Raw genomic sequence first — 13,365 nt, forward strand, 5'->3', positions numbered from 1 at the left:
CATTTCAAAAGCCCTCTAATTCCTCAAATGCAACATTCTTTATTGGATTGTGGTATTTCATCACGCTGGAATGCCTTCATTAAATGTGTGCACTGAGCAGAAATTCTGTTGGAAAACTACCCTGGCAGGACAGTGAAAAACACTCAAGCATAACCATCCACCCTCAGTTGAAGAAATATTGGGAGCTTCTGTCAGGTACGTAACACACCAGATGAAAAGATTAAGAATCAGGTTTTGCAACATCGCCCTATCCCAAAGGCTAGGGAATGCACCAGTGAACCTGCCTTTGAAAGCATCCAGCTGAAAATTAAGGTTCAAGCCTAGCAATTTCAAATAATGATGATTATGCCTGTGAGTGTGTGCAATGAGACTTTCTTTCCCCACTAAGTAGCAATCCCTACCCTCTCCGTCAGATAGTAGATTGGTAGGGAGGGTACACAAAATGAACCCTTGTGCACCAGATTGACATGGCAGCACTTTCTTATGGCGCACAGAATGGCACAATATGGTCGAATCCACTTCTTGGTTACAAAGAAGATGACATTGCTGCAGCTTTTGTCCATTCAGCTCCTCCAGATATTTTAGGACAAGACTTCTGGGGGTTTGCAGTCCTACCACATCTGGAGGATAGCAGATGTAATGGTACGTGGGAATGACCTTGGGGGACAGGAGGGAGAGCCACAGATTGGACAACCGGCATGTAAAAGATATGTCAGCCCACAGAAGGAGGGAGGGCATGGGAGACGTTTTAGAAGGGACCCTCCCTAGTTTTCTGGAGAGTAAAAGGAAAGGAGGGGAGACATACTTTCAGTCTTGCAAGACTCTGTTAATGTAACCTTGCACTCAAGATAGAGCTAGTACTCCTGGTTATGCTTCTTGTTTGGACTACCTTGCAGGGCTAACACAGGTTGGGGAAGACTGATGTACAGCATTGGTTTCTCCATGAAAAAGATGCTAGGGGCATAGATTGCAGAAAAGGAAAGCCAACCACCTTGTGTCATTCACTTCCAGCATCAGCCATCAGACTAACTGGACATCCCCTGAACATACAGCAAAATTGACAAGAATACATGGTACATTTTCATATTCATAACTGAATGAGTCCAAGCTGGTAAGAGCCATAGTAGCTGCTGTAAAGGTGATGTGTTTTGCAGTTGATTCAAGTCAGTTGATCAAATCTTCTTGCACAATCTCCATGTCTCACCTTTTTCTGAACCTGGCCTTTTGATCAGAGGTTAATCACCCTCTAACTGCTGTGTGCTCAGATACACCATCACGAAAGGCCTGGAATATGAGTGTAGTTAGTTTCAGCGGTTGTGTGAAATCTTTTGGGAGTTTGCTCCAAATTATGGGATTTGTTTCCTGGGCAAGTTTCTGAAGACTGCTGATGAAGGAGAACATTTAAAAGAACCTAGAATAGCAGTGTGCAAACTCTTCCAAGTGATGGTCACACTTTTGAACTGCCTGCTAGGAACCACACTAAACATGCAGACATGGCGCAATAAGCTTGATTTTATTTAAATCTGTATTTCATGAAAATTATATTAAATTAGTACAAATACAATAGATGCCACATGAATTTTTATTTCCCCCTTCCGTTAAAAATTATGATTTAGCAGCAAGTTTTATTGGAATTCTGCAGGCCATATCTAAGGCTTTGAGTCTTGGAACTGTAGGCTATGCCATAAAAAACTGATAGGCTAAAAAATACAGCAGCATTTTGCTGTCTGGTTTCAACAATAGACAACAGGAGTCAGATCTGGTTACTACTTGAATGGAAGACCCCTAGGACATCCCAGGGATGTAGTCTAGACTGGAAGAAAACAGTGGCAAACCCCCTAATGAATCATTGCTAAGGAAACAACCTGGAGTAATTGGAGGAGTAAGGTCAATCAAGTTGAGCTTGACTGGAGGAAGTCTTTACCTTTATAGGAAGTGGTGAAGCCACATTGAATTTCCCTGCTCCATATTTTTGGGAGAAAGCTCTAGGAAGATTGGGAGATATCTAAACTATTGGAAAAGAGAGCTGAAGTCCTTCTTACATTTCAGCTGGGTGCTACCAAGAAGAAGGATGGACCTGACCATCTTATTTATTTGGGGCACCCATTCCCAGCTTTTCAAGGCAAAACATCCTTGGCAATGTGGCCTGGATCCTAGAAAAACTCATCAACAGTAACAATTGAGTTTTTCTAAATATATATATATATATCCAAGTTTCTTCCAGTTCTATGATTTAAAAATAAGTTTAGGAGATGAGAGGAAGGCAGTCCTGCTTCAGTAAAAGGAAAAAGAAAGGACTGGATTTGCATTTTCTTTGAAATTGCCTGAAGGAATTGGCCAAGCTGTGCTCCCATTAAGCCATAATTGGGAAAGTGGCATCAGTAGTAACACCACAGTTGTTGTCTTTCATGGACATGAGGATGTAGCCATCGTTGCCCCAGTAGGTAGACCAAGAGTTCTTGATCAGCCAGTAAAGCTCTCCTTGAAGGACACCATAACCGACAGCCAGGACAGCATGATCTAGCTCGCCCCTCTTGTTTTCTAAAAAAGATGAAAAAAGAGTCAACTCAGAACAAAATGATGTTTTTATATGTGTGATTATGCAAAAGAATGCACCAGCACCATTGAGGCTAAGTAGTGACTCAGGCTGGAATTTTTAAATCCTGGATTTACAGATCTTGTGGGGCACGTAGGGAAGATTAAATGATCATGTTTATTTCTGCAGCTGTGAAAATGTAGATTGTGGGTTTCACAACTGCAGTAATCAACACTGAAATTTCTCTTCTTCTCTCCTCCACTGCTGTTCCATGATTCACAGCCATACCTATTGGGGACATGAATTACAATCATCAGTTGAGATGTTGGAAACCTCAGTATTATGACCAGTGGCATCAAATAAAGTCCATCAGCATTCTTTCTGCAATCCCAAATTGCAAACACACGTATGCAACACCCACATACCCTTCCCCACCCAAAAAGGCATACTTCTCATAGTTTCATATAAACAATTGTAACTGCCTTATTAGAAAGAGTTTACACTGGAAAAATTGTAATTATCTTATTGGAGAAACATACACTCCTTCCTCATCTGTTGAAATTTCAATGGTAATTCTCTCAGAAATAATTTCTCTAGAATATTTAGGATATGGTTAGATAACAGAAGTTGGTAAATTAAAATATCCTGGATGGAATGAATATCAACATTTGGGAGGGATTTTTTTTTTTTTAAAAAAAAGCTTAAACTTAGCAATATTTGGGAGGTGCTTTTGAACTGCACTTTTTCACTTTTTCAGATGTTTCATGGGAATGCAACAGATCGCTTATTAACAGTTATTCTTCCATTTTAAAGAGAAAAAACACAGATATAAAAGTATATTGTAAGGTCCTCTGTCCTTCTAGAGAGGCACATTCTGTTCTCACTATAAGCACATGCACAATACCTTTTGTTAAGGGTGAGGTGAGGTGTGGATGTATAAGTACATGACTGTAGGGAAGATATGAAGAGAGACCCAAAGGTTGTTTGAAAGGTTTTCTACCCTCTTCTCCCAAACAGCAACAAATAATGACCTAATAGTATCAGTTTGAACCTGTGAGGTCCATTCTAGATTGCTGGACTAGGAATGGGGAAGACCCCATTGGTTGGTCTTGAATTAGTCACTCTGGATTTTTTCTTAAGCGGTTTAGAACATCTATAAATAGAGTTGTGAGAATGAATGAGATAAAGGATTTGCATATTGAACAACAGGACTGTATCCATTGGAGATTAATAGTCACAACTATGTTGCACACATAGCCAAACCAATCTTTAAATGAAGACATGGATAACTGGGTATGTGGAACTGCAGCACAGTTCTCCCTTCTCAACCACCTCTGCTCCGATTAACCCAGCTGGGTATTCTTCAAAGCGGGTATCCCCTTCCCTTTCTCTGTTCTCTTCCCTCAAAGGGGAAGCCAACCCAGCTGTAGAAAAGGGAAGGATCTGGCTAAAATACAACATACATAGATTTCTCTTAAGGGCAGAATTTGGGCACGGTTCTTGCTAAGCATGATCTGCTCTTGGGATGCAATTTCAGAAATGCATCTTGATTTACCCATTTCCACATTGATGTGATAAGCTGTGAGTACTTCCACACAGCATTATTTTTACTCTGTCAATGTGTTTAAGTCAAGCGTGTCATGGTCTTCATTCCTGCCAAGCTCCAAATGCCAAGGACAGCAAGAAACTGCAAAGTAATTTCCAGGAGATTGCAAAAAGTGTCATTCGGTCAGGAACTTCCTGAGCTACAGCAGCTCCTGGAGTAACAAAAATCCCTTCATCCACAGTCCATATTCAAAGGGGAAAAAATAAATTGCCATATTTTTAATACATGCTGTGTGCATTGCCATTTTTTAAAAAAACTGGGCTGTTGGTATGAGGGGATAGTGGACTTCCTATATATAAACTCCCACTGGGATCCGTGATTATGGTATTTTGCAGCCAGCTGCAACCATGGTTGTAGGCCGCAGTGTAGAAGCTCTGTGTGGAGGTGGGGTGAGAAACAGATTAATGACTCAGTTGAACCCAGAGGCTAGAAGGTAGCATGCAACAAGACTTCAGTGCTTGCTGCCTACAAAACTAGGAAAATCCAAGCCAGGCAGTTTTGGGTTTTTTTTGTTTTTAACAGAGATTGCAAAAGTTAAATCTAAAGTTAAGGTTAAAGAAGCTACCGAAAAGATTGAGATTCCCATCTGTGGGTAAGAATGGCTGTGAAATCTACTAGAGAGCATGGAGGTCAGGCAATAGGAGGTGGGAGAGGCAAGAGGTCTTGCCGGTGGGAAAACAGTCTTCTGCCAAGCTCTGCAGAGTTCTAGTACCTATCAATTTGAACCATGTGGCAGCTCAGCTTGATGAAAACTGATTTGACAGTTCTCTGACTCATATGGTTTGGTCCTGTTCTGTTACGGCTTTGCTTGGTTTCAAGTCATTGCAAATGTTAACACAATTTTGGGAGGAAAAATATAGAAATTAAAAACTTAAGTGAGACATTCAAAAATATGGAGTTGGACACTTTGTGAAGAACTCTGGCTCTCTCATGATTGGGCTAAGAGAATTATTTGACAAAGATGGAAGGAAAACAATGCTCCAGGCAGGTGTGTTTGCAGGATATGCTTTAAAAAGTCATGGTGATGTGAGCAAAGCCTTGCCTGTCTTTTATGTCCATTGCATGTGTGGCACACGTAAAAAGCAGGTGGCACGTTGATTGCAACATCACGGCTGCCAGTTGCAGCCACCCCTAACTCCAGATGTCGAAAAATGGATTCAAGAGATGTATTTACAATGTTTTTACATAATAAAAATGAGAAGATGAGGAAGGATGTTTCTATGTGATCTACACTTAATAATATGTTAAAGGACTGAGCGCCTGGAGTTGCTGGGAATGGGGCGGCATATATATTTCATAAATAATAATAATTGTATACTAAAACTATATTAATACTACATGGATCTTTCCTTTTCCTTTTTTAAAAAATTCAATTCTTTTTAATCACCATTATGTATACTTTGTCTATATTACCACTCTTCCTTGTTATTTTAGTTTGTTAATCTCGCTATAATCTATAACAAAAGTACATTTTACACAAATAGAACAGGGTTTCTCAACCTTGGCAACTTTCAAATGTGTGGACCTCTACTTCCAGAATTCCCTAGTCAGCATGCTGGCTGGGGAATTCTGGGAACTGAAGTCCACACATCTTAAAGTTGCCAAGGTTGAGAAACCCTGAAATAGAAGAAAACTGGGTCAGATGCTTAAGGAAGGCAACGCTGTGGGAGCACGGTAGCAAAATCAGATCAGGATGAACACCCCATGGACCAGGGGCTTGGAAACTTACTACATTTGGGCTCGTAGTATACTCCATTAGAATAGAAGGAGAAAGTCCTGTGGGAGGCATCAATGCTGACAGACACAGGACCATGCTTGTAAATGGCAGTCTTCAGAGCAGTGGTGTTCCCAGAAGTGACATTGACGTAACCTGAGAGCTTGCCCACGAGGTGAGTCTCGTTGCTGTGACAGTAGCCATTCTGATAGAAAGAAAACATCCCAAAGTCAAGATTCCATTCGCTCTATCACCAATCCCCTTGATTTAGCCATTTCTGAATGCCCTCTACAGACAGATGCTCTTGTTATTAAAAATATTAACAAGTCATGCATGACCTTATCATAGGGCATTCATAGCCTCATTCCCCCATCTTCAAAGGAGACATTCAAAGCACTTTATACATGCCTAAAGAGGTATTAGCAAACTAAAAGCAGCAGGAAAAAAACTTACATGTGGATATCTGTGCACACACAGATATCTAAGAGGATGCATGCATCTCAGGATTAAGTAAGAGGTTTGTGTGGGGAAGCCATACTTTGCCTTAACAAGTCCTTCTGTGTATGCGCTACATAGGCCAGAGACCTCCTCCAGCTTCTAGACCTGCTAGAGCAGCTCTCAGAAGCATCATGAAGCAATGTGTCAACTTCGCACTGCTTTTTAGAGGGAAAAATGCTTTGTCTGACGCATCTTCAAAGTAGAGCACAGCTTTGAAGCTTTGTAATACCCCTATTGTGCAACACTAGTCAAACTGCTGTTTTAAGTAGAAAACCCCCAACCTTCTCTTGATAACAGAGCAAGATCATCCAATCTCATCCATATCTTGGAATCTAACAAATCTACTGCCTGTGGTCGTAACTGCAAAACTCATATTGCAGACAGGTTCAGCTCTGTTAGGATGAAAATTCTCACATAACTTGAGGAAATTCTCACATAACTTGAGGAATCTGCTCATTGCGTGCTGTGAAAATTGCAACCGTGAATAATGCATGTTCATGGCTCCTCTCCACCCACATGTCAACACCTGTCACCCTATGTGCACATAAGGATAACATGCGTCTACCTGTGCATTTCAGGTGGCAATGTACCTGCTGGCCATGACTAACACGGCCTCAGGGTTAAATAATTAATGTTTCTACTTGGACTGGAAGAGCCAAAGGACTCTATATTTCTATAAACATGGGGCAGGAATTTCCACAGGGGGGTCAAGATGGCGGCCACTACCATGCAATCAAAGCCCTCTCTCTTTTTTATGAGTGTCACAATCTTGGCATTTTTGACACACATCCCTGGATGCCCCTAACACGTACCCTACGAGTTCTACATAGTTGGTCATCAAATGTACCCCCCTTTACTATCCCCACAGTTGCTCCAAACTGTACGCTGCAGTCCTGCTTTCAGTTAACCCCAACAGAGCTGGAAATGAGTAACTGGAAACCAGCTTCTCTTTCAGAGCAAGTCTTAAGCCACACGGCTCTTTCTCATGTAAGCAGAGGTCTTCTGGACGCCCCTCTAATAGATGGGTTTCCGTTACTCACTTGTCCTTTGTAGGGCCCGTAGGACTCGCTGGAGGCAATGCCGCCATGCTTCAGGATCCATTCGAATGCCTGCCATTCCTCACCACCGTCGCAGGCGTAGTTCCCAAAGCCCCAGGAGCAGTCGATGAGAATTTGTTGAGACAGGGGGATGAGATGGCCGGTCTGGGGAACAGGATAAAAGTCCTTGGTTCAGGCTTGGTTGCGCTGCCTGGCCAGGGAGCAAGAGCTACCCATTGCGGTTCCTAACTGCATCAGAAAAGTCACTGGGCAGGGTGTGCGCACGTGCAGTCTATCTCTTTACGGAAAGCAGCAGTAGAACACTTTTGCAGTTTCATAGGCACACTGCTGTGCTTTGCAAAATGGGAATCCTTCTTTCCATTAAGACAGGTCATTCTAGTTTCAGCCTTTGCTGTTTATTTATTTATGCATTTATTTATTTTAGATTTCAAATCTGGTCACCACCATCTCACTAGGACATATCCCGAACCACACAAGAGTTCGGTGGAATATGGAAGACCAACTAAGGGTAAAACCAGATTCAGTGATCATAAATATCAGAAGCATCATTCTGGGGTCTTTCACCCCACAAATTAGGGTGTTGATTTCTTTCTAGTCTTTGGCGGAATGTGGACTCAGCTCTGGAATTTGTTTTCTCTACTGGAACAGTTTACCTCTCCATTTTTGTTTGGTTTCATTGCTAGAGTTGTTGCTTTTTTTAAAAAAAATCTCAACAGCATAATTTAGAAGACTTGACTGTGGGTGGAGCAACGTTGGCATATTATTCTGTGTGTGTGTGTGTGCGTGTGCGCAGCCCCCAAAGTCTTGCTGAACAATCGCCCAGGCGTTGATCAGTATTTCTAAGGATCCTTAGAAAGGGTTTCTAAAAGGATATATACTAGGGCTATGTAATGCCCCCGATTTTATTGGGAAGAAATACTTTGGAAGAGGTAGGAACGTGAACGCAGCAGCTTTTCCAGCTGAGCCCAGAATTCTGCACTGTCTTAAGATGTCTTTTCCTTGCGCATAAAAACAATGGAATAGAAATAGACTTCATACTTCACACAACATTCTCCATAAAATATGCCCGATAAACCCTAACGGCTAAGCCAAAATCAAACCAACCGCATTATGTCTATGAACCAGGTCACTGGATGGTACTATAATGCTGATTCTTTGTTTTGGCTTACCATATTATGGGAGTGGAGCCATTCTCAGGATGCTAATCATGGATTATGTTGTACAACCATTCTGTGCTAACTAAAATATAATTAAGCATCCATAATTAAACACATTAGTTAAAACAATTAAATTAGGAAGGGGAACTGAATTAATTTCTCTTTGCTTATGTAAAAACTAAATGTTGGAAAAAACATTTATACTTGTTAAACATACTATTTAAAAAACTTAGTTGAAGCAGTTTGGCAACTTTAGCCGTTCATGAATTTTCCTATGTATGTTTTTTGTGGTTACTACTTCTCTCTCTGGCATCATATTGATATAAGTCATCCATTACTCTATTTCCATTTTTAGCCTACTAGTCACTTATGTTATGTTTCTTGGTTGCTGATGTAATAGATAATGTTTGCTCTGTGACTTCCATTAGTGATATTAACAGTGAGCCAGTTTGTTGGAACCAAGATCAGGATAGTGATTCTTGGGCACCCAACATGAGCAGCGTGCAAAGCATTTGAAATGCAAAACATTCCAGACTTGAAACATTCTGTTGCATGTTCAAGACATTTGGTTCCCCCTTCCAAACAATTTATTTATTTACTTATTCCATTTATATGGCTGCCCATCTCAAACAAGTGACTCTGGGTGGCGAACAATCATAAAATCAATTAAAACCAACTTACAAACACAATACCAAATACACACACGTGCACACACACACACACACAGAGTAGCTGAGAAAATGATAATCCATAGATATTAACATAACCAGGAAATGGGGCCCTTAATACACTTGGGGCCCTAGACCCAGTCACATAACCAGGTCTTCAAGGCCTTACGCAAGGTCAACAGGGTTGGGGCCGTCCTAATCTCTGGAGAGAGAATGTTCCAGAGGGTAGGGGCTACGGCAGTGAAGGCCCGTTTCCTAATCCCCACCAGCCAACAGTCCTTCGATGACGGGACCTGGAGCATTCCCATCCTGCTAGACTGAACTGGATGGGAGAAACAACTGGGAGGAGATGGTCCCTCAGGTAATTAACATGACCTTACTCGGAACAGAGTCTTTTGAATTTGAAATGTTTTGCACACTCCTAACCAACATCTTCCAAACTTTAAGGAACAAGGCAGTTCTTACCTTAAGGAACAAGGCTCCTTCGAGAGATCCTGTAGTAGAAAAACTCCAGCAGGAACCACACACAGCCTGATCTTTGACAGGAGTCACTGCCCCTGGAAAGAGCAAAGAGACATTTTTGCACACTTGCCTTACCTTCCCCCTGCACATCTCCTACCAAGCTGCTTATCTTCAAAGGCTGCTAAGCAGCCTAAATTCCATACTTTTTCTCTTGTAATAGGAAAAAACCCCAAAATATATCTATAACCATGTTTAATTTTCATCCATGCACACTCACACAATCAATTTTTTTTTAATTTTGATTTTTTGCCACTTAACATTTGTACACAGATCCACTCTGGGACACATCAGGTGGGGACTAAGGCTATTTCTTCACTAGTGGTTTTTGAAATCTTCATAGCATTCCCCAGCTATCTCTGAAGTGATACAAAGCCTGTTCTCATTACTGTTGTTCTGGTACAGTAATGGTTGGATGATTCTAGAAGATGCAATGTTTTGGTGGAGAAGTAGTCCGAGTGAACAAATGGGTGAGCAATCAGCAAATATATCCTATTATTAATTACAACAAAAAATGAATAGAAGGAAACTTGGGTCCATAACCAATTAGAACACAACTTTGCAGTTTGCAAGGAAATGAAAATAGTGTTGGAAGGGGAAAGGAATTCCCCCCACCTCTGTTTGAATGAAAACCCTATATCTCTAGAATAACTTTTTAAATAAAAATAAAAACAAGAACAAAAAGGAATCTGGTTGACTCCTAACATCAAGTCACACTCTTGTTTGCTTCTGGCTTAAAGTGAGGTATGAAGCCAATCCTTGAGGTTGGTAAATCATTGTCAGTGGGTGATGTTGGAATGAAGCCACGATGGCTTGTTCAACAAATAATGGTTTAAAACTGCCTGCTTTAACACCTTAGGTGAATCCAATGGTTACAGAGAAATAGAAAGTTGGCTAGAGATACAGATATTTTGAAGAAGGGACAGCATGGCTGGGGAAGAGAAAAAAGATAGAAAATGTGGCATGGCTGACTTATTTATTTAGGAGATTTAGAAGCTGCCCAACTCCAAAATGACTCTGGATGACTTACACTTAAAATAGAAAAGCAATAAAAAGAACCAAGGGTTGAGACAAACTACACAAAACCAACCACCCATGGTTCCACCAAAATCCTACCCCAAGGCCTGGGAGACATACCTTCTCTGTGCTGATTAAAGACTGACCTTAGTTGATTCACTAACCATGCTCTTGCCTAAACCAGCATCACATACCATAGAGTCGCCAGTCCAAGCTTTCTGGCAAGATGAGACCTTGGTACTGCTCCTCGGAGAACGGCAGCCCCTTGTTGGGTGCTGTACTCTTGAGTTTTCCCCTCATCACAGCCATCTCATCCTGGGTGAGATCAGCCAAGTGATTCAGGGCCAGCTTAAATGGAAGGTTGGCTCGATTCTTGGAATGGACAAACCTGGGAAAGGAAGAAGAAGGAGCAAGAGCTAAGCCAGGTGTATCACCTAACGTTCTGACAGTTAAAGGTCCCTCTGTCCTAAGATCAAGATGGGTGGAGAGAGGCAGCAGATAATGGACACCCACTAGAAAGGCATCCATTCTTTTCTTTCATATGCAAACTGTGCTTTGTTTATCTCCTCGATGACAAAGATGTAGGGATACCTGTGGCACACTTGAAATTTAAGATGGCTTGCACCTTCACAAAATGGTGGTCATGGTGATCTGGCCTCTCCTAGTATCCCTAGTGACTAGAAAGCAAATAAGTGTGGATGCTGCCTGTTGCACCCTCTAATCACCCTAGTGAACACTGGCCCCACTGATTTTGGGACTCTCAACCATCTAGGCTTGACTTCTGGATGAGCTTTTCAATCTTCAGTTTTGGTTCTCTGTGAGATCTTTTTGCACCAGTTTTAGCCCTTGTTTTATTGCTGCTTGTTTTGACAACTGTTGTTTTATAATGTTTTTATGATTATGCATTTTAATCTCAGCTGTAAACCAACCTCATCACTGCTACCAAAGGATAACATCAGAATGGTTCACATGCTAAAGCCTACAGTGGAACTCAAAACGTGGCAGCTGAGATGGGAGAAGAAACTTTAACTTTGCCACTTAGGTCTTCATACAAATGACAATGAAAGCCTTTGAACCTGTGTTAAAATGGTAGGGCAGAGCTAAAGTAGGATATTAAGGAATAATAGAGGAAAGAATGCAGCCAGCCATGTGTAGAATATATCTTTCAAGCCTTCCCCCAATAATGAACATATGTACTGACTATGGAGGAAGCCCACCTGAGATTGCCAAGATACCTGCAAATGTTGCTCACCAGTTCTTTTCTCTTCTCCCCTGTCCTTCTACCAACCTCCATACCTCCCTTTGCCTCATCTCTTTAAGCTTTGCACCTCATGTTGTGGGTGAAGGTGTACTTCCGATGTTCCATCTCCTGCTCGGTGTCATAGCTCTTTCCAAACCGTTTTCTGTAATGGTGGAACAGACTGTGGGCACGATCCTCTTGTCCACCAACAAAATCAGCCATGGGATTGGCCATGATGTGGTGCTCTGTGGAATCACCTGGCAGCTCCTCACACAGTTTTGTTTCTAGGGAGAAAGCACAATGAATATGTGAGTGTCACAATGCCTGTGGAGCTTTGAAATGCAATAGCCCATTTCACAAATCCAGAGAAATATTCTGAAACCAGGGAATCTGGAGAACTCTAAAGGCTAGCTCTACCATTAGGCAGAGAGAGGGAGTAGCCTCCCAAATGGTGACAGGGAGCAGGGAGAAATGATCAGCTGCTGGAGAAGAGAATTGGGTGCCCTAGCACGTATCCCTCAAAGCTAGTTCTGGTCTTCTAGTACAGCTCTTCGCTAGTGTTAAGTGTTAAGTTGCCAGTAAAGTTGACGTCTGAGTTCAACTCAATTGGATCAATCAAGGGAAAGTACCATCTCCTCCTTTATCCTAGGCAACAAAATCTTACAAAAGATCACAATTTGTCAGCAGTGCTCTATCATACTCCATATAGAACCAACTGACTAGGTTCTATGCAAAAGCATAAAGAGACAACAATAGTCAAAGAACCAGTAGGTGGACATTTCAACTTGACTCAGAATATTGTGCAACTGATCTTAAGGTGGCCTGATTTGAGGGAAAGAACCATGTAGATTTCATTACCGAACAGATTTGCTGTAATGTCCTCAAAATATTCACTTCTATTTCCTGTTGCTTGAAATTAAGGCTTTTTAATCATGGTACACATACTAGCTCACCAGCGAAGAATGACTGTATCTCATCTGACAAATGTTTTGTGAATGGACACTGCTAATAAAATAGCAATCACTGGCTATATCTTCCACATGCCATCTGTTTCTAATATTTCAGTTTGCATTCCCCCTTCCTTCAAATCATGAATGTGTACACTCCTAGCCTCGAGATGACACTTCATGTATCTAAAGAAATGGACTGCAGATCATGAAACTTATGCATCTTGTTTTTAACTGATAATTTTACATGCCATAGAAAGTTCTAAAATCCTGTATAATATCCTAGAATGCTGTAGCTTCTGCAGGAAGGATTTCAGGTCATATCAACCAAGACACTATATTCATATGAAGGCTAACATTGCAACTTATATGTAAATATTTCCAGGGAAAGGGTAACATTGATGA

The 13,365-nt window shown here is 41.4% G+C and overlaps 1 protein-coding gene across 1 annotated transcript in view; it reads right to left on the reverse strand.

Annotated features, from left to right (window-relative positions):
- Positions 1–1,500: 1,500 nt before the first annotated feature.
- LOC103067487 (digestive cysteine proteinase 2-like) overlaps positions 1,501–13,365 on the reverse strand; it is a 37,946-nt gene continuing 26,081 nt past the window's right edge. The window contains exons 6-11 of the mRNA XM_007437864.3: positions 12,102–12,297; positions 10,968–11,161; positions 9,703–9,794; positions 7,395–7,556; positions 5,872–6,061; positions 1,501–2,541 (exon numbers count right to left, since the gene is read on the reverse strand). Coding sequence (XP_007437926.1) covers positions 2,354–2,541; positions 5,872–6,061; positions 7,395–7,556; positions 9,703–9,794; positions 10,968–11,161; positions 12,102–12,297 — 1,022 coding nt within the window. The 3' untranslated portion in view covers positions 1,501–2,353. The remainder of the gene's footprint in view (positions 2,542–5,871; positions 6,062–7,394; positions 7,557–9,702; positions 9,795–10,967; positions 11,162–12,101; positions 12,298–13,365) is intronic.

This window comes from Python bivittatus, unplaced genomic scaffold (assembly GCF_059951505.1).
Source record: "Python bivittatus isolate LINGU-HERP-01145 unplaced genomic scaffold, Pbiv_v1 ctg000310_np1212, whole genome shotgun sequence".
In the NCBI taxonomy this organism is placed as follows: Eukaryota; Metazoa; Chordata; class Lepidosauria; order Squamata; family Pythonidae; genus Python; species Python bivittatus.